Source organism: Anas acuta, chromosome 3, assembly GCF_963932015.1.
Source record: "Anas acuta chromosome 3, bAnaAcu1.1, whole genome shotgun sequence".
Classification (NCBI taxonomy): Eukaryota; Metazoa; Chordata; class Aves; order Anseriformes; family Anatidae; genus Anas; species Anas acuta.
In genome coordinates, this window is record NC_088981.1 from 75,177,410 (window position 1) to 75,200,550 (window position 23,141).

Consider the following 23,141-nt stretch of genomic DNA (forward strand, 5'->3'; position numbering starts at 1 on the left):
ATCTCAAACACTGAGTCCATCCAATGAGTGTATTTATTTCACTGCTTTTATTTTCTTCTTCTGTAGTGTTAAAGTCAATGTAGAAAAATTTTTAAAACCCAGTAATTGAATTAATATTTTTTAATATTTCACTAGCTACTGTTTTCCCATAAACACGTGATTTTGATGAGAAGCTATCTAAATATTAAAATGCTGTTTTAGCAATTAAATCTAGATGTAGTATATTAAACGCATATACTTTTAATGTCTCAGAAAATAAAAACATTTATTTTGAAGCTAATTACAATGTTTAAGTATATTTTATACTTTTTTATTTTCTTTTCTTTTTTTTTTTTAAGAATGCTGAGGAGTACACAGATCTACCTGTGAGGCACAATGAAGATCAGATGAACAGCGAACTGGCAAAACATCTTCCAATTGAAGTCAATCCTCATTCATTTGACAGTTCACACACAAAAACACACCTCCTGCTGCAAGCCCACTTCAGTCATGCCATGTTGCCTTGTCCAGATTATGCAACTGATACAAAGACAGTGCTGGACCAAGCAATTAGAATATGTCAGGTATAGTAATTAATTTTAATATTTAAGTGCTGTTGTTTTAATATTCACTGTTAGCCTGTTGCAGTATTTTGAATGCATAAAAATCTAAAGATTTCTTGCATTGTCTTGTGGAGAACTGGCGCCACACAGTGTGCTATCACTATGTTTAGAGAGGAACTAGATGCTCATGAAGATGCGCACTTCACAAAACTGAAGGTAAACCAACTTAAGGTGCTGATTGGAGGCATATGTTGCCACTGGTCTCTCCTCTTCTTTCATATGCAACGGCTTTCTCCCTCCAGATTGTGGAATGCTGTAAGTCATTCCTGCACAGATTTGTTCCTTGCAGATTTTTATGCTGACCCCCAAAGAACCTGTCTCCCATGGGTACCTTTATTTTTATAGCACCCAAAAGCATTCTAGTCACAGCCAAGCATAAATAAAACATGTTTTGAAATGTAATTCGGGACAAGATACTGGGTTTTTCTCTGGCTTGTGAAAAGACATGTCTTCTATTTCCCAATTATCACAGAGTCAAAGATCATGTTTTTAAACACAGATTTTAAAGACAATCTGGAGGTTTGTGACTTTTACAGCTGTACAGAAATCTCAACCCACAGGAACTAAACTGACCATGGAGAGTGCTGGTAACACGCAATCACATGCATAGCTGCATGCCTCAAAAGAATTTTAAAACAGCAATTCAAGTTTGCAATAGAGTGCTGCAATATCTGAAAAGTAGGAAGAAGGCCGAGCTCCAGCTGATGCAGAGAACAGATTGACCCTCTGTTTCTGCAAGAGAGAAGTAATAGTATTCTCTATAGCAGAGCTGGACAAGGACTCATTCACAGGTTCTTGAAGATCAGACAGCCTTCAACAAACTGTCCTTTTTGGTCTTCCTCAGTTCCGTATCTATGAAAGAGGGACAGTAATTCTTTCCTCCTATGTTTTATGTTTGCTCAGATTTTAATATTCTCAGTGATCTATATGTCATCTACAAGAATGAGTCTCTGATCTTATTTGAAGGATGTTGGCAGTGTGGTAACTGCCATCATTGTGTCAAGCCTACCAGTTTTACAGAGTAGTCTCTGAGAGATAATTAATCAATGCTCTAGACAGAAAAAATACCACTGACAATTTGGTGTCCAGTGATTAGGGTGGGTCTCAACCTTATGCTAGCAAAAATTATGAGTTTATAATACTAATATTGAACCAAGCAAAATTAAAATTAAGAAAAAGAAAAGTAAGAAGCAAATCGACAGAATAAAACTTTATTGCTACAGTCTGAAATTTGTCAAGCAGCAGTGCTTGAATGCAGTTCTACTCCCAAGATTACAAATCTGTAAAATCATGTTGCTGAAAGCTTGAATATATGAACAGCTATTATTCATAATATACAATTATTAACAGAGAATGTCACTTAGGTAAAAAAAAAAAAAAAATCACATTTGTTTCATAGATACTATTTAATTGAAGTTAATTTAAATGTTTGTGAAATTAGCATTTACGGAGCTAATTTGGGGGGGGGGGGGAAGGTAAATTAAAGTTACTTTTTTATAATTATTTTGCTCAATATTTATCCTGCAGTACTAAGCAATGTATTTTTAATTGTCTTATGACATAATATGTATTTCAGAAACATAATCCCTCAGAAGAAAACCTAAAACATTTAACAATTCCTTTCAATAGAAGTAAAATGCAGACTATACAGTGCCTTGAGTGTCATCTTAAAAAAAAAAAAAAAAAAAGGTTCCTGTTTTCAAAGAAAAAGAAAAACATGCAAGCACATTTGTATTTTGAAGTTGGCGCATGGTTTACATCTCTTGGGAGAATATTTGTTCCATCTTATTAGTCACGCTTTCCAAACGGAGGTTAAAGTTCCCAGAATCTAAGCAATAGACAGGGTTACACTTTCAATACTGGTTGTTACCTTTTTCCTTAGCACTGACCTGCTGATGAACTCTGGGTCAACAGAGGTGGAAAAAAAGATGTTAGTTGTGAGAAAAGGAACTGAACCATAGAGTGATCCATTGATAAACATATTCAGTGGGTGATGTTCTGTGTTTGTGTGTGAACACGCGCTTGCATGCCCCCAAAAGTAAAATTCAGCAGTGAGACGGAGTTGTTTTTCAAGTTACATTGAAGTTTTGTTTATTTACATACAAAGTACTTTAGGTGCTAAGGTTGTATAGCTAACCTTCTAGTTGTGACCTGAACATAAACTGTCATTTGTGCTGGCGGGTATGTGAGCAACATAGACTTTCCATATAAGCTCTGTGTTTCTCTTCCAAGAAACTAACATCTTTCAAAGAGCTTTTACAAGTGGTTATATCTCAGCATGTACAGAGGGGCTCTATCTCAGGTCGTCTGCAGAGCAGATTTGCCATCTGTAGCCACTGCAGGTAAGCAAGTCTCTTTCCACCACAGGCAAACAAACTTCTCCACTCTCCTGTGCTGTCTTCACCTACATCTTCCTTCTCTCCCATGGTGTTTTTCACATCCCACGCATTGTGTAGCTTCACTGGCATCCTCTGGCCCTCCTTCTTCACCAGTGACTTTAGGCTGAATGGTGTTAGTGGTCAGTCAGAAAACTATGTGAGCAGCATCAGCTAACTAAAAGTAGCTGATGGATTTCCTCAAATCTTCAGGAAAATGCATCAGCTAAAATTTTCAAAATACAATGAAGTCATTTGGCCTGCAGTAGTTGTTCAGAACTTTCACTCTTTCTATGAGGAGATTTCATCCAGATTTAGAAATTATATTTACTATATTTGTACTGTTTCATGTTCAACATAAGGATTGAGCTTCCATTCAAATTTAATTGCTAAACTGAACATGAACATTCATTGGTGAGTTGCTGGCAAAGCCTCCATATCATGTACATGCCCTACATGTATGTGTCCTACACATACATATTCTGCATAACTGTGAGACAAATGTCAGGACTATTACAACTCTTACAATTCTAAATATGCATAAAGTACTGTCTTTTGTAATTTACCCCTCTCCTCAGTATACACATGAAGCACTGAAACAAGATCACTGTAATGACACAAACAGAATTATTCATAGCCTAAAGAAATAAACTTCTTAAGTTACAAACTTTTAAGATTTTATAGTGGCCTGTGTAGGAATCCCTTCCATCTTCCTTCTCCCTCTAGGGTAGGACTCTTGAGCAGGGTTGGTTAAATATAAATATATATTGCAGTTCTTGACTCTTTTTTTGTTACTGTAAAATCCATAAGAAACCAACAGAGTGATCGGCTGCTTTTGTGTAGTCAGTTCTGCTGCCCTTCTAAGAACATAATGTTCATGTTACTAAAATCTTTCTATGAATGCAACAAAACAGACGCTCTCACAGTTTTCTTTAATGTGCTGTGGTAAGATTCCACATCTTCTAATAGGAAATGCATGCAACCACTTTTAAATTACTTTTGCTGAGATTTCTGTTCTGTTTTTGTGTTTGAATTCTGTTGATCTATACTCATGATGAAAGATAGAAGCCATAAGCTGTGATGTCACAACTAGGATCAAAAAGAGCATCTTGCCACATTTTGCCACAGCATTAACAGGATTTGAGGAGTCAGGAGGGTAACTCTAAAGAAGAATGTAATCGTTGCCATACAAAATGGAAGAAATGTATTCTGTTACTGTTTTTCCGTAGTTAGAATTTGTTGTTTAAATGGAGTTTGTTACAGCAAGGTAAAGTTTAGTATCTACTTACCAAGGATGAAATTCACTTTCCCTTTTACTGGAGAAATATCAGGAATAGTGATATGTCACCTTCTGGAAAGTGAATGCTGAACTGTTCCCACACTCAATTTTGTAGTGAATGTCCAGCTACTGCGGCATCGACCAGATGGGAGGAATGTCCCTGCTCCACACTGAAAAGCTTGAATGAGAAAGTAACAAGTTTTTTTGTTTTTTTGTTTTTTTTTTTGTTTTTTTTTTTTGTTTTTTTTTTTTTGTTTATTTGTTTGTTTATCACTGACAGGCTGCCATAGATAAAGTATAGAAGGTTTCCATGTCTCAAGAACTCTGCAGTAATTCATATATGATCTTGGGGCAAGTCACAGAATTTTTATTTGCCTGTTACCATTAATATAATTACAGCATCCTGCATATTCTCTTCAAGCCTCACACACTGTCTGCATTGCTTTTCACTCAGAAAAAACAAAAGTGTCAGTAGGATGGTGCTGAGCACTCCAGCAGTTGCACAAATTCAAACACTTCTCCACTTATTGCAGAAGAACATTAAAAAAAAAAAATGAAATGGTTTGTCCAATATTTTTATAGAGATATAATTATTAAGATATAATTATTACTGCAAAGACAATACCCCATCTTTTTTCCTCTCCCTGATTTAGGAGTATGTGAAATGGACTAAATCTAATCTCTTTTTTACTTCTTTTGTCAAGCCTTTTATTTTGAGACTGTGTATTCAGCGATCAGTTCTTATTCTGGTGTTCTAAGGCTGTCGCCTATATTTGCATTAATTGAAATGGATAATTGAGGTAGTAATACCATCAGTCTCAGTTTCATCAGGGCAGTCTCTTCTATGAAATAAATGTGACAGTTGCTGGCTTTGCATTGGGATTGGCCACAAGCCTCCACTTGTAGCATAATCGTTGATAAAATATTTTAATATTGCCAGGAGTAGAACTGCCATGGAGCCCAGACTTAACCTTAAGAAGTGTTTACCCATGGATGTGTTAAATGCATCTCAGTAGGGTACCTGTGCACTGAGAGAAGATGGGAAGGAAGTCAGGTTCTGAACAGCACAATAAAGCGTAGCGTGCATGGGAAATGTGCATGGCCCTGAAATGAGGCCCTCGTGGCTCTGCTGCTGTTGGCCTGCCTTTCCCAACCGTGCTATCCCTCTGGAGAATCTAATTTTGAAATGAAATCAAAAGCTTTTTCAGGTTAAGCACTGCATTGGCTGGATAACAATATGCACAGCACCCCTTTTCCCATTCCAAAATAGTTAAAGTTGTTTCTGATCATTTCAATTGCAGCTTTTGCTACAATTTTGAGAATCATCTTTGTTGTACATATTTAGAGGCTTCTAATATCGCACAAACATGCTGAGCACTTCAGCTGTCATAAGAGCTAGTTTATGGATGAAATGCTTGAGCTAGTAACCTGCAGGCTGTTCGTGGCTGCTGGTGAGAGCTCTATCTACTGTTCCTCAGGCAGAAGTTGCTTTCTGCCCATAATTGCATGCATACAGCTTGCATACAGCTGCAAACAGAAAAGGTGCCTGAGCTGCAGTTCCCAGACTATGCAAATGAGAATGCCCCTCTGCTCTGGACTTTCCATACTCCTGAACCTCCTCAGATCATTACAGCCACGAGAACTACTGGCTAGCTGTACCCCTTGGGTCATTTGTTTTCTTGCCTATGAGGAAATGGAGAAGTTCTTAAGTATCTTAAGGTATGTTTTGAGCTCTTGTGCTGTGTTATTGCAGACATGCCAGTTACTCGCTGAAAGGTGGGAGTTACAGGCATGGCCTATTTTGCTGTTGCACATGCAAGATTTGTCCAGAAGTGCCCAGGAAAAGATATAATTGCTTTGTTTAATAGATGCATTTGTAATTATAAATGAATGGGCAGCTTAACTGAAGGAAGAGAAGACAATCAAATCAACTTCACAGTGCAGAATACCATTCAGAACCAAGTGAAGGACACTACAAGCAGAGGCCAGTGTCCCTTTAGCCACTACATAGTTTCTTTGTGTGTCTGTAGTATGTGAGAGTACCATATCTGCAATTTTATTAGCAGCCTGTATTGCTATTATTCTCCACAAAAAGAGGGTGAAAATAATAGAAATCAGAAAATTTACGGAGTATATACTGGAAGTAATGCTCATTTATAGGTAATAAATGGCAATGAAAAGCTTTGTAGTGATAGTACCTGGACATAGGAAATGCTGAGGTGGAAACACTTGCTGCCTGCTTTTATTCTACAGGTATGTCTGGGGAAGGGGTGGGGGGGTTGCCTTTGTAGCCGTGGTGTTAGGGACTTTGCTCACTGGATAATTTGCAAACTGCTGTATGGAAGCATCTTGGTGACAGTTTAATGATGATATGGTGCTGCTTATATATAACCCCCCAGTCATGACAAACCTTTTCCCAGTTGGGGCTGGAGGAAATGAGTAATGCTTAACCCATTTGTGTGATCAATTCACTTAAGCAGCTACTGTGAAATGTTAATCACAACTTTAATTTGTACTGCATTAGCATTTTGATTAACTTGTAGGCTTGCTAGCACACTTGAAGCACTTTTACTCATAGTTACAGCTCGGAAATGACTTTTTGATTAATTAAGTTTGTTAGACAGCAGCTGAGCTTCCTGAATGCTAACCTTATGGGGCTAAAAGTTCAGGAGAAAGTTACTGGGAATAACTGTTGCTGTTGAAAAGGATTCTTGTGAATATGCTCAAAAAATTTTAATTATTGACAAAATATTACATTGCTATTTTGAAACTGATTTTAAATGTTAAAGAGGGCAAATTTATACAGAAACAAACTGTATATTTTTCACAGGTTTGGTTGATTTGTCTTAGCTGTGGAACAAATGCCATTTTTAAGACATTGTTTAGGTTGAGAAAACTGGAATTTCTTGCCAAGAGATTTTTCTCAAAAACATTATATTGTATTTACAGTTCACTAGCCTAGTATAGAATATCAATTTATTAATTAGTAATTTGAAAATAAATTGTACACTGGGATTCAACAAGTTCTGAACATGTTGGGTTATATCCTACTCAGTTTATAATGCTAGTATCACATTCCATAGCTGCTTTTATTTCTGTAATACTACCAAAAAAAAAAAATCAGTAAGAGAGGAAGGGTTGCACTACCCTAAATGTAGACAGTAAGTGACTTGTCCTTTCCCTGTTTCTGATCATACTAATAATGTTACTATGGAGGCTAAAGGATGAATACAAGGATAGTAATCTTACAAAGCAGCTAGGAAGGTCGTAATTTACATTCATAAGTGAGACCTTTATGTTGATGGGAGAATGAAGAATCAGTCTCTCATAGTGGGTAGCAGAGGAAGATGTAGCTGAATATGCTTTAAAAAAAATGGAGTGAGAATGCAGAGGGTAGTATAAAAAGAGTGCCCAAATAGGATTAATTACATCTTATTCACTATCTCTCTCATAGAGTGTACTTCTTTTTTTTGGTTTTTTTTTTTTTCTGTAGGCTAAAATTGTACAGCTGAATGATTCTGATATTTATTTGAAAGAACCCTTCCTATTTAATACATTTTTAAAAGGTAATTTTTGACTAGAACTCTGACCTGTTCTGTATATATGTAACATGCAGAAGGTAGTGACCTTAAGATGCTCTGTAAGACTTCTTCGAATAAACTTTTAAAGTCTTCAGTTGTTGTTTCTAGGGTATATAACTAAAGCATCATAATCATGATTTATATAAAAACAAGGAAACTTATAATACATGGCATGCTTTAACATCTGAAAACTGTTACTTGTATTAGTATGATCTCAAGTCACGTGTGGATTATAATATAATACCACATATTGGAAGGCTTCCTAGGTTTGAAGCATGTACAAATAAAAAGATTTATATTATTCCATATTAACAGTTTTCAGGAAAATAGGTAAAATGGGAACATTTTTTATTTATTAAATTGTAGAAATATTTGTCATATAAACTGTAATCTTGAACAGTTTTAATTAGGCACAATTCTAATGCTTGATTTAAATGTAATGATTTAAATCTGTGCATTTAAACATGTGAAGTCTAGTCCTAGACAACAGAACATATATTGGCAAATATGGTAGGCAAGAGTAGGGATATTTTCATTATTTGATATTAGAATACTATACACAAAAAACTGGGGTACAAAAATAAGGATAGAATCCAACTAGCCTTAACTCTCTTTTTTAACTTAATTGTGCAATAAATTTGAAGTATTTTAGTCTCACAGAGTTTATTTCTTTTATATATCTGTTTCCTTTCTCAAGGCATCACTTCAGAATAAGATTTGTAGTGCCAAATAAGATTTGTATTTGTTTGTCTGAGAATGTGTTGGATTTATTTTACTAATGTAATGTGTGTAATGTAATGTTTTGTTCTAAGGTGAACGTGGTTCTGCCTGCAACACTGTACAGAGTAGTGTAGAAACCTTCAATTTCCCAAATGAAGGTACTCAAGAAAGTACTGTAGTCTACGACGCACTGATACAAAAAGTAAAATGAATCTTTAAAGAGTGGGAAAATTTGAGCCATGTAACTCACCTTAGGTACTCCTGAAGTTTCAGCTCCCACCCACCAAAGCATTACCACCAATAGCATCACTGTAGGCAGTTAACTTTCAGCTGAGTAATCACAGATGTGATTCTCAGCCATAAAGTTACCTTAGTCCACTTAGCTAGCTTCTTTATCCAGAGCTGTTCTCACTGTTCATTTGGCTTCATTGCCACCTTTCTTGATATAATTTAGCCAAAAATATCAATATTTATATATGCAATATTTACATTTATATTTACAGTATTTAAGCAGAATGCTTAGTTTTTTCAGAGCTGTATAAAACAGGTGAGTTCAAACAGAATAACAAAGAATAGTTCACACAGTATATGATCTCTGTTAAGATGCAAGCTGTTTTATTTTAACATTTCAATATCTTACCTTGAAGAAAAAAGCTATTTAAGTCGTTTCGGTAGGTCAGAAGCTCTACTGGTTGTACAGACTCTGGTCGCCTGCCACCCATCCAGTCATACAAGACTGATCCAGAGTGTCTGTATTTCAAATGAAGGACGCAAACGTTATTGCAAAAACAGTGTTAAAGTTTTGCAAAAAGCTTCTAAAGTAAAATATTTGGAATCAGGACATTTCTGTTGCTAGACAAATCTGAATGAGGGGGGAAGGGTTGTTCATTAGGGAACCATTTATTGTCTGCTGTTTTGAACACAGAGTGCTTAAAAACAACAGAGAAAAGGAATTTTTGATATCACTTCTATGTCATATACTCACTTCTCCTACATCCTGCCTCCATCTTTGCTTTCCCTCAAGATAACATCATTCAAATTCCAAGCATCAGTAAAAACATTCGGATTCACTCTAGACCAGAAAGGTACGATTTGATCATTTTAAATAGCTCAGTAGTTTAACCAAACATTGCTCCCAAAAATGAGCTGATGGAAAATTGGTAATAGAATGCGTAGGGCTTGGTACTAACACTCCTCCACTGTAAAGAAAGAAATAGCAAGAGATTTTGTTCCAAACATTTTGACGTTCAATTCTGAGTATAATCAAAATGGAAATCTTTGCCATACCCCATAAGCTACATCATTCATTTATTGAGCATTGTTTCTGTCCTAACCCTGCCATGGTTTACAGCAAATTGCTTCCCTTGTTGACTTGTTGTACAAGTCAAATTATTTTTGGTAATGATGGCTAAAATGCTAAAGGACACATTTAATAATTGCTGTTATTACTTCATGGTTGTCAGAGCATGACACTGGAAAGGCTTAAGAGCTAAAATCTGATTCTTTCATCAAAACCCATCTCACTGTATGCCTCTGGTTTTATTCTCTGAAGTGTAGAAAGAAGCCCAAATAAGACAATGGTAAGCATTTTTCATTATAACAAACAATATTTCCCTTCACTCCATCTATTTACCCCCCTCATTTCCACTGTAGGTTAAAAAGCAGTGGACATCAGGCTTTTTTTTTAATTGTTGATTTACTAAAATATATAGTTTGTTTTCTGTAAGTAAAAGCATCTTTATAGTTTTATCTTGTTTCACTTTTGCACTCACTGTCCTCTTCTCTTTTAAATTTTTCTCTCTGATGAAATTATCTTGTGTTGGCAAGAAATTCTGAGGCTAAATAGGTAGATGAACAACTTGTGCCATTTTCAGTTTAGAATGATGTTCTTAATCTATTCCAATCCTATCAGCTGCTAAATATTTAGAAATTTCTTACACCTTTGCAAAATAAGAATTAAAGTTAAGAAGTAACAAATTTCTAGAAAAACAACAACAGTAAAAACAAGAAGCAACTGGAGAACATAAATATTGTTCATCAGATGACAAATATTAAGTAATTATTAATTTTTCTTTTACATTTTTTTCTTTTTATAGTTGTGCTAATTTGGAGGAAAATGGCTCAATTTGTTACTTTGAGTATTTATAAGAATTTCAATAACAATTTGAGTATCAAGCATGTGTGTTTTACACTTAGGAGAAAATGAAGCATGTGTAGGTTTCCAAGGCAGCAGATGAAACAAGCCAACTTTACCATTGTTCTGACTTTTTCACAATGTCACTGTCTTGGATTTCACATCCAGATAGAGATGCTGTGAATAAATTCTATGGGTGAAGAAGCAGAAAATAAGGAGGAAAAGAGGATTTGCCATGTGGATTCATTATAACAATGTGGAACACAGAGTCTCACATGCACAGGCTTTCCTTACTCCCTGCGGGATATCTATCTGCAGGCCTCTATCAATTTCTAGGAGATTTTCTATGTGAAAGGATCCTCCAGTTAATTTCAGTGTATAGCTTGTTTTAGATTTATCTTTCTCTTACGTCTTCTCTCTTCCTTTTCCCCTTTTCAAGCCTCTGCTAAAAGGGTGAGAGTAGGGGAATAGATTTAAAAAAAAAAAAAAAAAAAAAAAAGGAAGAAAGAAAGCAAACAATGAAAACAATGTTGTACATCTATCCTCAGAAGCATTTTATGAAAATACCACTGCTTTATGCTGACTGAAAATACAGCTTACCGTATTCTTCTTGCTGTTCATGGAGAAGGCAGGATAAGTATGTATCCATTATTATTAATGTACATAGAGCAGTTTCATGATTGAGGAACGTGATGTTTTAGGCTATGCCAGAATGGCAGAAAGGAAAGAGAAAGAATCAAGTACTGTAAAATAGGAGGGAGGTAAAACACTGTCTGAGCACCAGGCTGAGAGGCACTGACAGTACCATGTATCTTTCAAGATGTGGAAGCAGGTAAAGAACAACCCATCCTCTAAGTTTAAAAGCCAAGATTCACTCTGATAAATGCTGAGAACAATTCTGTCTTTATCTGACTAAACATGATGTGAACCAATGCATACATCTCTAGGCCGTAAAGCTGTTCAAGTGTGATTTCAAACATAATCTTGTTTCCAAATGGTTGAGATAATCATACCTGAAAATCACCTTGGCAAGCCAAGTGAAAAGACAGAAAACAGTTGCTGTTGGGCCATGAGGTACGTCTAGAGTAAAGAGGATTGTTGTTTCAGGGTACTATGACTGTTCCTAAAAAAAAAAAAAAGAAAAAAAAAATGTTAAATCTAGTTCATTATTAGCTGAAAGGCACTTTATCCACAACTCACGGGAAATGAGACAACATTTGTGTAATTCAGGATAACACCTTAAATATTTTTCTAAGTGTCAGTGATCTTTTCAGTGTGATCTGAAATAAAACCTGTTGAAATTGCATTGTAAACTGCTAAAATAAACTGTGTGACTGACCATGACTGAAACTAACTTGTGTCTTTAAACTCAGCATTTCTCCAGAATCAGTGTAATTTAATTGAAATAGCTCTGCATGTGTAAACAGCTCCTTTGTTTAAAGAAGATTTCACTGTTTAGTTTGCCTTAAGTAAATGCTGCCTTTTGTTTGTCTGTAAAACATTTGATTAAATGTAAAGACTTACATAGACAGCATCCCGTCATTACACTAGTGGCTGGAAAATACATTAAAATTATGCAGGCTATGGGCTGTCTATGAAAGTATCAACCAGTATAATTTGTCTTGTAAAGAAAAACCCATGAAAACATCCTAAGCCTAGTCCTAAAATCAAACTACAGTTCTCCTAATATCAAGAAGGTAATATTTAAAGGAGCATGGGAACTGTTCAATATGCCAGACTGTTTTCTTGCTTTCTTGAAAAAACATTTTCCAGTATTTTAATCAAATTTTCTACATGGCAAACCACTTTTAAATATGTGACTTTGTACTGAGTTGGAGTGCTGTAATATGAAAACACAGACTTTATTGTGATTACAGTGGCATTAAACAATAAAATTAGAAAGAGAACAAACATATAGCTTAATTTTCTTCACCCGCTGAAATACTCCCATAGATCATATTAATTGCTTTAATGTACCGTAGACAGGGTGAAAAGTGTATATACAAATAACTGCATCCACTATTTAAAAAATTACATTGAAGCTGAAAGCTTGTGCTTGGTTCTTTCTCCTTTGGCTGAATTCTTAAATTCTCCTTCAGACTAACCAAATACAATTCAGCTTCAGTTTCAGGAAAAAAAAAAAAAAAAAAAAAAAGATTTTTTTTTTCACGTCAATAGGACCACTCACAATGTATGCTCTGTAACGAATTTTGCAGAGTTAGATCTTTATGCTAGTGATATTAGAGTATAGCTTTCACTTATATTGTCTAAAATGTGGACATATAAATGGAAAGGGAACTCACAAGAAAGGCAGGATGACCATTAACACTTTTAAGCGTGACGTGTATCTGGATGGTTTTTTTTGTTTGGTTGGTTGTTGTTTTTTTTAATGTTCTTGGGGAAAGCCTTTCAGATTCAGCATAGAGATGCCAAAGTGACAGCCAGACATCCCTCATTATCTAAACAATCAGCTGTATACAGTGCAAAGAGTGGAATCTGTGTTGTTGCTGACTGGTCTTACTCAACCCACATAAACGATTAGCTGTTTTGTAATCTTTCTTCAAGATTTAAAGTTAGGTGTCAGTGTCGAACGAAACCTCAAAATGCCCAGTACACTAAATTTCAGGTTTCTGTCTAGTCCCATTCTGGACACACTTTTTAAATTCCTTAGGTTTGAAATGGGAGTAATAGTAACTGCTACTGGTAAGTGATGTTGGTATTAATTTTGGAACAAATGTAAATATGTTGTCATTCTTAAATAGACCAAATATTTTTTGAATAATTACACAAGTGTGGGAAAGCTCTTATGTCAAAACATGAACTAGTACTGCAGTGAATTGTAACATCTTCCTTTCCAGTGAACTTTGAGATTTATTCTTTTCATTCTCAGTAGTATCATGTAAAAGAGAGGTTATTTTTAAGGAAAAGATCCACCTTCTGCTCCCACCCCCCATCCCCACCCCCCCCACCCAAAACATGGTGTAAATTAGTCACCTTTTAAAGGGTAGCAGTTGATGATGCAGGATGTAATCCATCTTTTTTCAAGGTTAATTCAAAAGGTGCCTACTGCCATCGGTAGAAATTGCATTAGATTCCTCCATGGAAAGCCTAGAAATTCATGTATGTTAAACATTAAATAAATGTTCTTATTTGTATGAACCAGATATACAATTATACTTTTTCTCTTTTTATATATGTCTCCTTTGATTAGGCAATGCTGGATGTTGCAGCACATCATGGCTGGCTGGTGACTGCTCTGAATATAACCAATTTGGTGCAGATGGTGGTTCAGGGTAGATGGATACACGACTCTTCCCTGCTTACTTTGCCCAATATAGAAGTACACCACCTCTACCTTTTCCGGTATGTACCTATTCCAAGTGTTTGCAGGTTTGCAATTTCATTCCACCTGGCTGCTGGTAGTGTTTGAATGTCATTGTTGTGCCCAAGAATGTTCATTAAAGTAACAGAAGCAAACTCATTCTTTCACAGTGTTGCTTTCCCAAATGGAGGTTTTGTTTCTGTTTTCAATATTCATTGATTAATTAACCCACACAGATTATTTTGAGAGCCATGATTCCAGACAAATGAACAAGAGATCACTGGAAGGGTTCCAAGTTCTAACAAATCTAACTCTGTATATTAATTACCTCTTTATTTTAATCCATTATAAAAATACATTGTGTCCATCTTAATATCGTAGTGCTGAGCTCTATAGATGCAATAAATAATTAGTGCTGCCAAAAAACAAATGACCAGCATTTAATAACTGAAACTAGCATCAAGTTTTACCACCAAAACAACTGAAAATAAATGTTTGCTTTCCCTCCCTGGAAATGTTTTTCTGTCTGTATCAGGAAGTGGAGCCAAGAAAAAAGGAAGAGTGTGCACGGAGGTTACCAAGGACCTATTGAGTGTCTTCCTGAACTCATGGCTGCCTGTGAAGGAAGAGAGAATGTTTTTGCTTCCATTGTGGATAGTGAATTGCAAACAGCACACATTTCACAGGTAATACTTTCAATCTTGGTCATTATCAGTATGATAGGAAAGAAAAAGTAGTTGGGAAAAGAAATACTCTCTCCCCTTCAGTTAATAGCACATGATGTTCCATATAAAGTGCAATATATTCATTGCTCTAATTTCAAAGGCACTGCTGGCTTTACAGAGGTTCTTCTCAGCCTATTTTCTCAATATTATTTTCTCTTATTCTCTGTTAACTGAAAACATTGGTTTATGTTGGTTTATGGCTGATTGGTTTATCTGGTTTATGGCTGATATTAACACATCTCCTTGCTCTAAAGATGCTTGTCTGGGTTGTACAATCTTCTAGGTGTTATCCACCTTTTCATAGCCAGCTACGCACTAGGAATGCATCATTGCAAATGTCGTCATAGGTGGTTTCTGAAGTGGTCTGTCAGATACCTTTTATTCTGAAAATACCTTTAGTAAAAGATCCAGTGCTCATTTTCTATTTGAAACAGAAAAAGCAGATAAAATTTCACAGGGAGGAAAAAAAAATCTCAAAATGTTGAAGCTGCTCTCAGATCTTATTTTCAGTTGTTTTTTTCAAGCAGTTTCCAGCAAAGGACAGCTATGTTCCATAGTATTCATCACATGATAAGCCTATTGATTTCAAATAAATGTATGAAAGAGGAAAACTTCAAAAGCTATACTTCACATGATTTTTATTTGAATATTTAAAAGGACAGCAATATGTCCTGTGTTTGACTGTTCAGCTTCAGTTAAACCTTTTACTGGTATGCAAAGAAGAAAAGTATTTAAATGTCTCTAACAGACATCTGCATTTCTAACTAAATTACCATCAAAATTCTGAATTAAGAAAATGTATTGACATCAAAACAAGGCTTCCTTTAACAACAGATTTCTAACATAATACACATTGATTTCAGTCCAACTTTTAGATGTGATAAAAAATTAGAACATTGTTATAATTAGTTCAGGGAGAACTCAGAAGTAAACTTACTTAATTTATTTGCATAAATTGCCATTCTGTTATCTTTAAAAGCAAATGCAAATTGGCTCTGTCTGATATGATGATGGTTATTTGGCTCAAAAGTGCTTCAATTTGCGTAGCAATCTGGTGTCGTCTCTGCAGTGAGGCGATCCCAGGTAACATACAAATCCTGAATTATTCCAGAAATTAGTATGTTTAAAGCATCAATTTAAGTGCTAATTGCAGTAGTAATGAGAAAAAGCAGTACTACTGTGAGATTTGCATCTACTGCCCCATCAGTATGCCTGGAGCGGCTGCTGACTGGCAGAGGATTTGGCTGCTAATTAAATAATTGTATGCATGGCAGTGTTCTTGTCTGATTCAATAGATGAAGATTAATCCTCAGATAAATATGTTTGGCTGGTATTGAAATGTCTTAGCAGTTTCCTCAAAAATAGCTTGTGTGTATGTGGTGTGTACATTCACACTGTGAATGACTCTATGCCTCTATATGTCTATGTTTGTAAATATAGATGCATATAAGAGGAAAAAAAAACATACTGCCGCAGCATTGTATAAGGAGAAAATTTCATTTCTGTGAGTTGGGAATGGCCATACTGGGTATTGCAAAGCCATGACTGTGTTACTCGGGTCATTGCAAAAGTGAACCTTTATACCAACATTTTATATTTTATGGCTTTTTTTTTTCCAGTAAAAAACTGTCATAATAGCTTGCATAGAATTAAAATTTATTTTGAGACTGCCTGTTGAGTACCTTCATATTTAAAGTCTTTTAATGTGCACTTAAACTAGGGCCAGCCAAGAGAAAATATCTCCAATAAAGGAAAGTACCTTTATAATATAGTTTCTATAATGAAAAAAATACAAAATTACAGACTTTAAACCTAGCATTCTGGAATCAGACCTGGACAAAGTCAAATAAAGTGGTAACTACACTACAAAAATGCCTAAAACATTCTTTTACTTATAAACCTTTTACTTCTCACTCATAATATATTGAACCTGTATTTTAAACATGTTACTAGCACAAAAATGGTTAAAAAAAAAAAAAAAAAACAGTTTAAGCTTTATAAATTTGGGGAAGACAGGAAAAGGAAAGAAATTTCACATTTCAAAAGAAGAAAATATCTTTTAAGCAGATTGGTAATTAATTTTTAAATAGCAGTTCTTGAAGCTGCTCATGGATTTGGAATATTAAGCTAAGTCTTGAGGAAAGTTTATTGGCAAAATTGTTAATGATGTTATTAAAGGTTCATGAAGAATTTCTAATGTGATTATATTTTGAATCTCTGGGTTTGATATAAAGATATGTATATAAAAGATAAAGTTATATAAAGATAAAGCTAAAGATATATATATAGTATATGTAAATTCATCCATTAGGTGCATTGATACATTTTAAAGGAGTGAATATGTGCTTATGTAATCCTAAACAGGGGAAAAAAAAAATAGAATAGTCAATATCTAAATGATGTGGGAGTCTGAGCTTAATTTTCCAAATATTAGTTACAAGCCTAAACATAACTGAATATCACCTGGACTTTAAATTCAACAGCTATTCAAAAACTATATAGACTGTAACTCTGATCTTTGGCTTTAAGCTTCAAGTTTGTTCCAGTGATTCATTCTGAGTTGTATTTTTTAGCGATGCTTTTCAGTTTCTAAGGCAATTAGGCACCTTTTACAATACTAAGCTGGTTATTTATATTATTGAAAGACAAAAAAGAAACCCCAACATTTAAAGAACATTAGCTCTGCTCTGATATTACCTGCTTTTACTCTGGAAGTATCTGTGTTTCTGTAATCTTCTTTTTCATTTTTATCTGCTACTACTCAACTTCTCCCTCAATGAGAAAAGCATCACTATATTTTATCGAAATTGCATGGATGATAAAAAGACAGACTGTTGTCAATGGTGCATCAGTGATCAAGCAGCACTAACTTTCTCTTCAATTTTCAAAAACATAAGACTTGTAGAATGACGTATTACAACTGCCTTCTTATCTGATTAAGATGTTATTCAGAGTTACTTTGCTTTGTTTGCACTGTAAAAGCTACGTGAGAACATGACAGCCTTTGACACATAAAATTTGTAGCCTTGTACAGTATTAACAGGACCAAATGAGAGTCTTCAACAGAGCAACAGGTAACGCCACAAAAGGAGTTAATACAGAATAACCACTTCTAAAATTAAACTTTCTTCTAACATAATTATAACAGGCCTTGTCCTGCAAGATAGCATGCATAAAAGTTTACTAAATAAACAATATCCAAAGTATAATAAAAGGGGTGGGTTGTTATAGATCAGAGTGCCTCTTCTGAAAACAGCAACAAGTACACTGCTTTGGTGCATGAAGAATCTCACACAGTAGGTTTGCAAAGTTCCTACAATAAGATTAATCCTAAAAACATCTACATTAAACAGAAAATCTATTTGCCAGTTAAGGTGTAACTACACAAGTTGTCTCACCTGGTGTGATCTGCTGGGGATGATTTTATTATGGTCTTATGTGTTAAATGTAGCAAAATCTTGGCAACTAATAATTCATTAAGAATGCCTTTTGGTGTTTTTTCACCTTCGAGGCGCTGCCTTTTTTCCCCTTCTTTTCAGAACCGAGACAGAAAGGAATCTATCTTTTCCCTTAACGCTCTGGCTGTTGTATTCTGTTTTCTGTTACAGTGTTCCTCTTTTATAAGCTAAAACATTGGAACATGAATGCAATTTGTCAGTGTCCTGTTGTACACTACAGCTCTGCGAGCGCTCACAGCTGGCCCTCCCCACCTTCTCCATTGAGCGGACACAGCTGTTTATGCAGCACACACAAGAGGGAAGAGAGAAAGAGATTAGTTTTAGCCTAAATCAGTTTTCTCATTTATTTCAGATGGGCTATGGTAATGCAGCCATTTTAATCCAACCTAAGTCTGCGCCGCAGCCGAAATGGGCAGTTCTGCCCTCCCCATGCCATTTTCACCTCTCCTGACCTGGCTTGCTGCACAGCTGCACAAATGGTTCAAGTGAGGAGGTGGGAAGGAGCATCTGGGGATGAGGGGAGGAGGGATCACATCAGCCCTCTCGCTGACAGTCAAAATGGCCTGTGGCCAAGTGGCTAGTGAATGCGTGTGCCAGCAGGGGAGCAGGCAGGAGCACTTCTTTCAGGTTCATGCTTATTTAGAGGGCTCACAGGATTACAGGATAGGCTTCCACAATCAGCTTTAAGCTGATCTAAGTTCATGCTGTCACCAAAATGATTAGCAAGCTGATCCATCTAGCTGCACAACCACAGTATGGCAGTGCCAACCCACTGGGGATGGAAGGGGGGGGGCAGCTTGCTGTGGGAGAGAGGCACACAAAACCTTTTCCTATGGCAGTGTAATCTTAGTTGTACTCACCCTGGCTGCTGTATCCCTAATTGTGTATTAACATACACCATTGTTCTAAGGATGAATCTTGGTATTGGTGTCTGCAAAAATCAAACCTAACTTTTGCTACAGCTCTAGACCTTCCAGCTCAGAAAAAGTAATCAGAGATGCATCAAGCATAATCCAAATGAAAACAGATTCTGTTAAAACACAAGACAGTCTAAACGATACATAAAATATGTAGGTATGTATACTTCAGCCTTTTTCCAAATAAAAAATTTCTGTTCTGTGCCAGTATTGCCCATGTGACTGAGCCTACTCTTTTCGTTCCCACAAGATCCCACCTGCTGGCACCTTACCAAGATCAATATTCTTCCCTTGTTCTCCTTCCTGCCCTCTATGTTGCTTTGTTTTGGGGATGGAAGGGAAGGAGGGCAGAGTAGAGGGTGGTGGTGGTTGTTTTCATTTGCTTTTCTTCCAGTGTCAACCTCATCTATCTTTTTCACCCCTAGCGAGGCCACAAATCACTGCCACCATTCCACAGCAAAGTTTGTTATTCCTTCTTCCTAAAAGATTTCATCAAGTGAATATGCTGATTTTTACTAAATGAAGGCCTGTGTTACTTCCCTCCAGTTTTGTCACAGCTTCTCAGCAGTGCTTTTGCTTGTCTGATGGAGACCCAAATGAGAAATATGTAGGGTTGCATTTTCAGGATGCTTCATGAATTGCCACATGTAAGGTTGAAGAAACTGCCACGTTCAGCTACATAAATCGTATGCCTCTAGCCACGGTTCTCTGTGCAAAGATAAAAGTTGAAGGCCTGTTGCAGTTCACAAGAAATGACAGACTTAAGATTACTCTGGAGGATTGTAAGAAGAAGGGTTCATGAAGATCGATGGAAGAAAACCTTAAAAAAAAAAAAGTCAGGATAACTTTGGATATGCAGTTGAACTTTTGGTTAATTATCTGAACTGATCCTCTGAACTCTCTGAGGTTTGCCCATTGCTAATTAGCACTGCAGTGACTTGTTCTTTATGGATTATGCTAAGGAAGTTTAATTTAAAACTTAATTATACTAGTTTTTAAGTGGCTTATAGGAAAAAAATACTTTAATCGGGAGTGGTAAGGAATTTTTCCTGTGTTCAGACATCAGTAATCTTAGTGAGGCATGTATAATGTGCTTGAGAGTTTCACATTTGTTTTATTTGCTTAGAAGAAATTAGAGTAAGAAGTTAAGAAAAAGTATTTTATGCTTGTGATTGGAAGAGTTGTACTATTAAATATGATATTCCAATACATAATAAATTATTATTAATATAGAATAAGAATGTCAATCACACATTGAATTATTATTATGACAGTCGTCTGAATTGTATAGATTGTCTTGTAATCCACAGGGATCTGTTTTTTCTACAGGCTTGGAATTTCTTGTCCCGTTTGCCAATTCTGAACATTAGCCTGAGCATTAAGGGCTGTTGGGATGATGCAGTGCAGCCTCAGAACGAAGTGCCTGTTCCTCTGTTGACAACAGACACACGAGATGACAAAAGATGGATCAAGTTGCATGCTGATCAAGAATATGTGCTCCAGATAAATCTGCAGAGAACCCAGATGGGGTATCAGGTAGATAAATTTATTATTTCCTTCCCAAGTGCAGAATTTTCCATTTATGCTTTACACAGCATAACAATATTTTTATGGTTGAAGAATTATGTAAATTATAAACACTTTAAAAATCTTTTTCTGTGTTAGTAGTGAAGCAGATGGTTTTTCAGGGTGCAGTAGGACAGTAAATAGAGGTAAAGGTAAAATCCTAAACCAGTTACCGTCAATGAAAAAAGCCTGTCCTTATTTTTTTTTTTTACAAAACAGGAATTCATAAAGTTTATTTACTTGGGTACTATAAAGCAATAGCAGTAGAAATGTTCACTTCACTACCCAAACTCTTATCACTCATATTCTTACATATCCTGCTTCCCCAAATCAGTTTATAAGTGTTCCTATGAAATTCTCATGCACCTCCAAACTGCATACCAGAACCCATACCTATAAATATGTTTCTACTTGTAACACATCTTCAGCCTCAAGGGAATCTGTAGGAAGAAAAAAAGGTCCATAAGGCTACTCCATTAGCCATTCGATTTGAACTGGAAAGAAGGAGGGAGCAGAAGCATTTCATGCAGTGATCACTGTTTTATAAACATTTCCCTGAATTTGATCCCTCTTTTGTATGAAACAGCTGGATCAAACTGTTTCAGAAGCTTCGTTGCTTTGGAGGTGTTTTTTCTTCTGTATAAATCTTCAGTAAAACCTTTCCATCTACAGAGCACAAAATGAATGCTGATTGAGTATACATCATTTTATCTTCAGCTTTCAGCAGTAAAGTCACTGTCTTAAAGAATAATTGGAATAATCTTTCTTTTTGCTATATCGACCTGAAATAAAGATTTCAGGTGCTTTTCTTTGTTGTTTGTTTGTATGTTTTTGTCCTTCTATTAATCTTAAACAATATTGTTTAGCATTATTTAAAGACACGAGGTTTACAATTAACCCTTCTGCTGAGAATAGCATTTGGGATACATTAGATGAAATTACAAAAAGGGAACGGTATTTCCATTCAAGTTGAAATAGCTTAAAAATAAGTGGAATGATATCTTGTATTCTGTTGTGTTTTTTGTTTTTTTTTTTTTTTTTCCTTTGAACTGTATTTCTCTGTTTGTTTATTTTGAAAATAAGTCTTCATCTGGAAAGAAATAAAAATATTTTAATTTACATCTGGCTAAATTATAGTATTATGTAAAAAATCATGTGTGTGTTTTTGTGGTTTTTCATTCAAGGAAGAATGGTATTTTGGAACAATGGTTTCCAGTTTTACTAAACTGTTTCTTTTCCCTAACAGGGAAAGCAAGACAGTAAAGCAGTGGCTCCCCGATTCCCCAAAGTTAAAGATGAAGGATGGTTTTTGATATTGGGAGAAGTTGATAAAAAAGAACTAATCGCCCTGAAGAGAACTGGATACGTCAGAAATCGAAATACTGTCTCTGTTGCTTTTTATACTCCAGAGACTCCTGGAAAGTATGACAAATTTAGAAACAAAGTTCTCTTAGTAATTCTCTCTTCCAAGTGGCTGAGACCTAATTTCCAAACTAATGATTCTGTTTTTTACATTTTAGGTGTATCTACACATTGTATCTCATGAGTGACAGCTACCTTGGCATGGACCAACAGTACGATATTTACCTGAATATTATCCCAGCTGGTACCTCAGCACAAGGCACAGCAGAGGTATCTGATGCTATGAGTCACCTGACTTTAAGCTAAGGTGATCTGAAAAGGCAGTTTAGAAGAACTGGTCTTTCTGCTAACATATCTGGTCATTCTGGACATCCAAAAATTCGTTTGCCTTAGTGGAACCAACTTCTAACCTCAAGACAACTAGGAAAGTGAAAGTGACTACTGTATTGACTCTGGTAACACAGAGTTAGCCACAGTGGCCTTACTCCTTTGTAGTTTTGTCTTTTCTTGGTGCATCTTTCTTTTGGAAGTCATATTGATCTTTTTATTCCTGATAGAGTTGCTGTAATTCAATTTTGACACATCAAAATAAAAGATGCTGTAATTTGCGCAAATCTAGGGCTATAGTCTTCATTTTGAAAAGCGCTCTGTAGCCTATGTATTAATGTAGTTTAAATAAGCAACTTTTTTTTAATTTATAGGGAAAAATACAAAATTTGATCTAAGAGCTGCTGAAAATATTGATGGATGTGTTATATTTCATGTTTAATAAAATGTCCATAAAAATATTTTGCATTCAGTTTTTTTCAGTGTAAAACATATGAGATATATAGTAACAAAATCCTCCTCTTATGCAATGCTACATATTAAAGGTGATAATCTAAAGGAAATTTTTCAAAAATTTATACTAATTATGTATGCAGTAAGTCTGGTTATAAAGGCATACTAAACAGTCAAAAATGTTTCCAGTATAGAAATGATGCTATTTATATAGATCATAAAGTTTACTCTCTACATATAATCCATATACATCATACATATAGATTACATAGGTAACCGCTTCTTCAGTGTTTTTTCTTGGGTTTTGAAGAAGTAAGGCA

General features: G+C 35.5%; 1 protein-coding gene across 3 annotated transcripts in view; it reads left to right on the forward strand.

Moving 5' to 3' along the window:
- ASCC3 (activating signal cointegrator 1 complex subunit 3) overlaps positions 1-22,829 on the forward strand; it is a 280,038-nt gene extending 257,209 nt beyond the window's left edge. For all 3 annotated transcript variants that reach the window (XM_068677837.1, XM_068677840.1, XM_068677839.1), the window contains exons 37-42: positions 339-563; positions 13,903-14,054; positions 14,549-14,699; positions 20,443-20,649; positions 21,926-22,101; positions 22,200-22,829. In XM_068677837.1, coding sequence (XP_068533938.1) covers positions 339-563; positions 13,903-14,054; positions 14,549-14,699; positions 20,443-20,649; positions 21,926-22,101; positions 22,200-22,347 — 1,059 coding nt within the window. In that variant the 3' untranslated portion in view covers positions 22,348-22,829. The remainder of the gene's footprint in view (positions 1-338; positions 564-13,902; positions 14,055-14,548; positions 14,700-20,442; positions 20,650-21,925; positions 22,102-22,199) is intronic.
- The last annotated feature ends 312 nt before the right edge of the window (positions 22,830-23,141 follow it).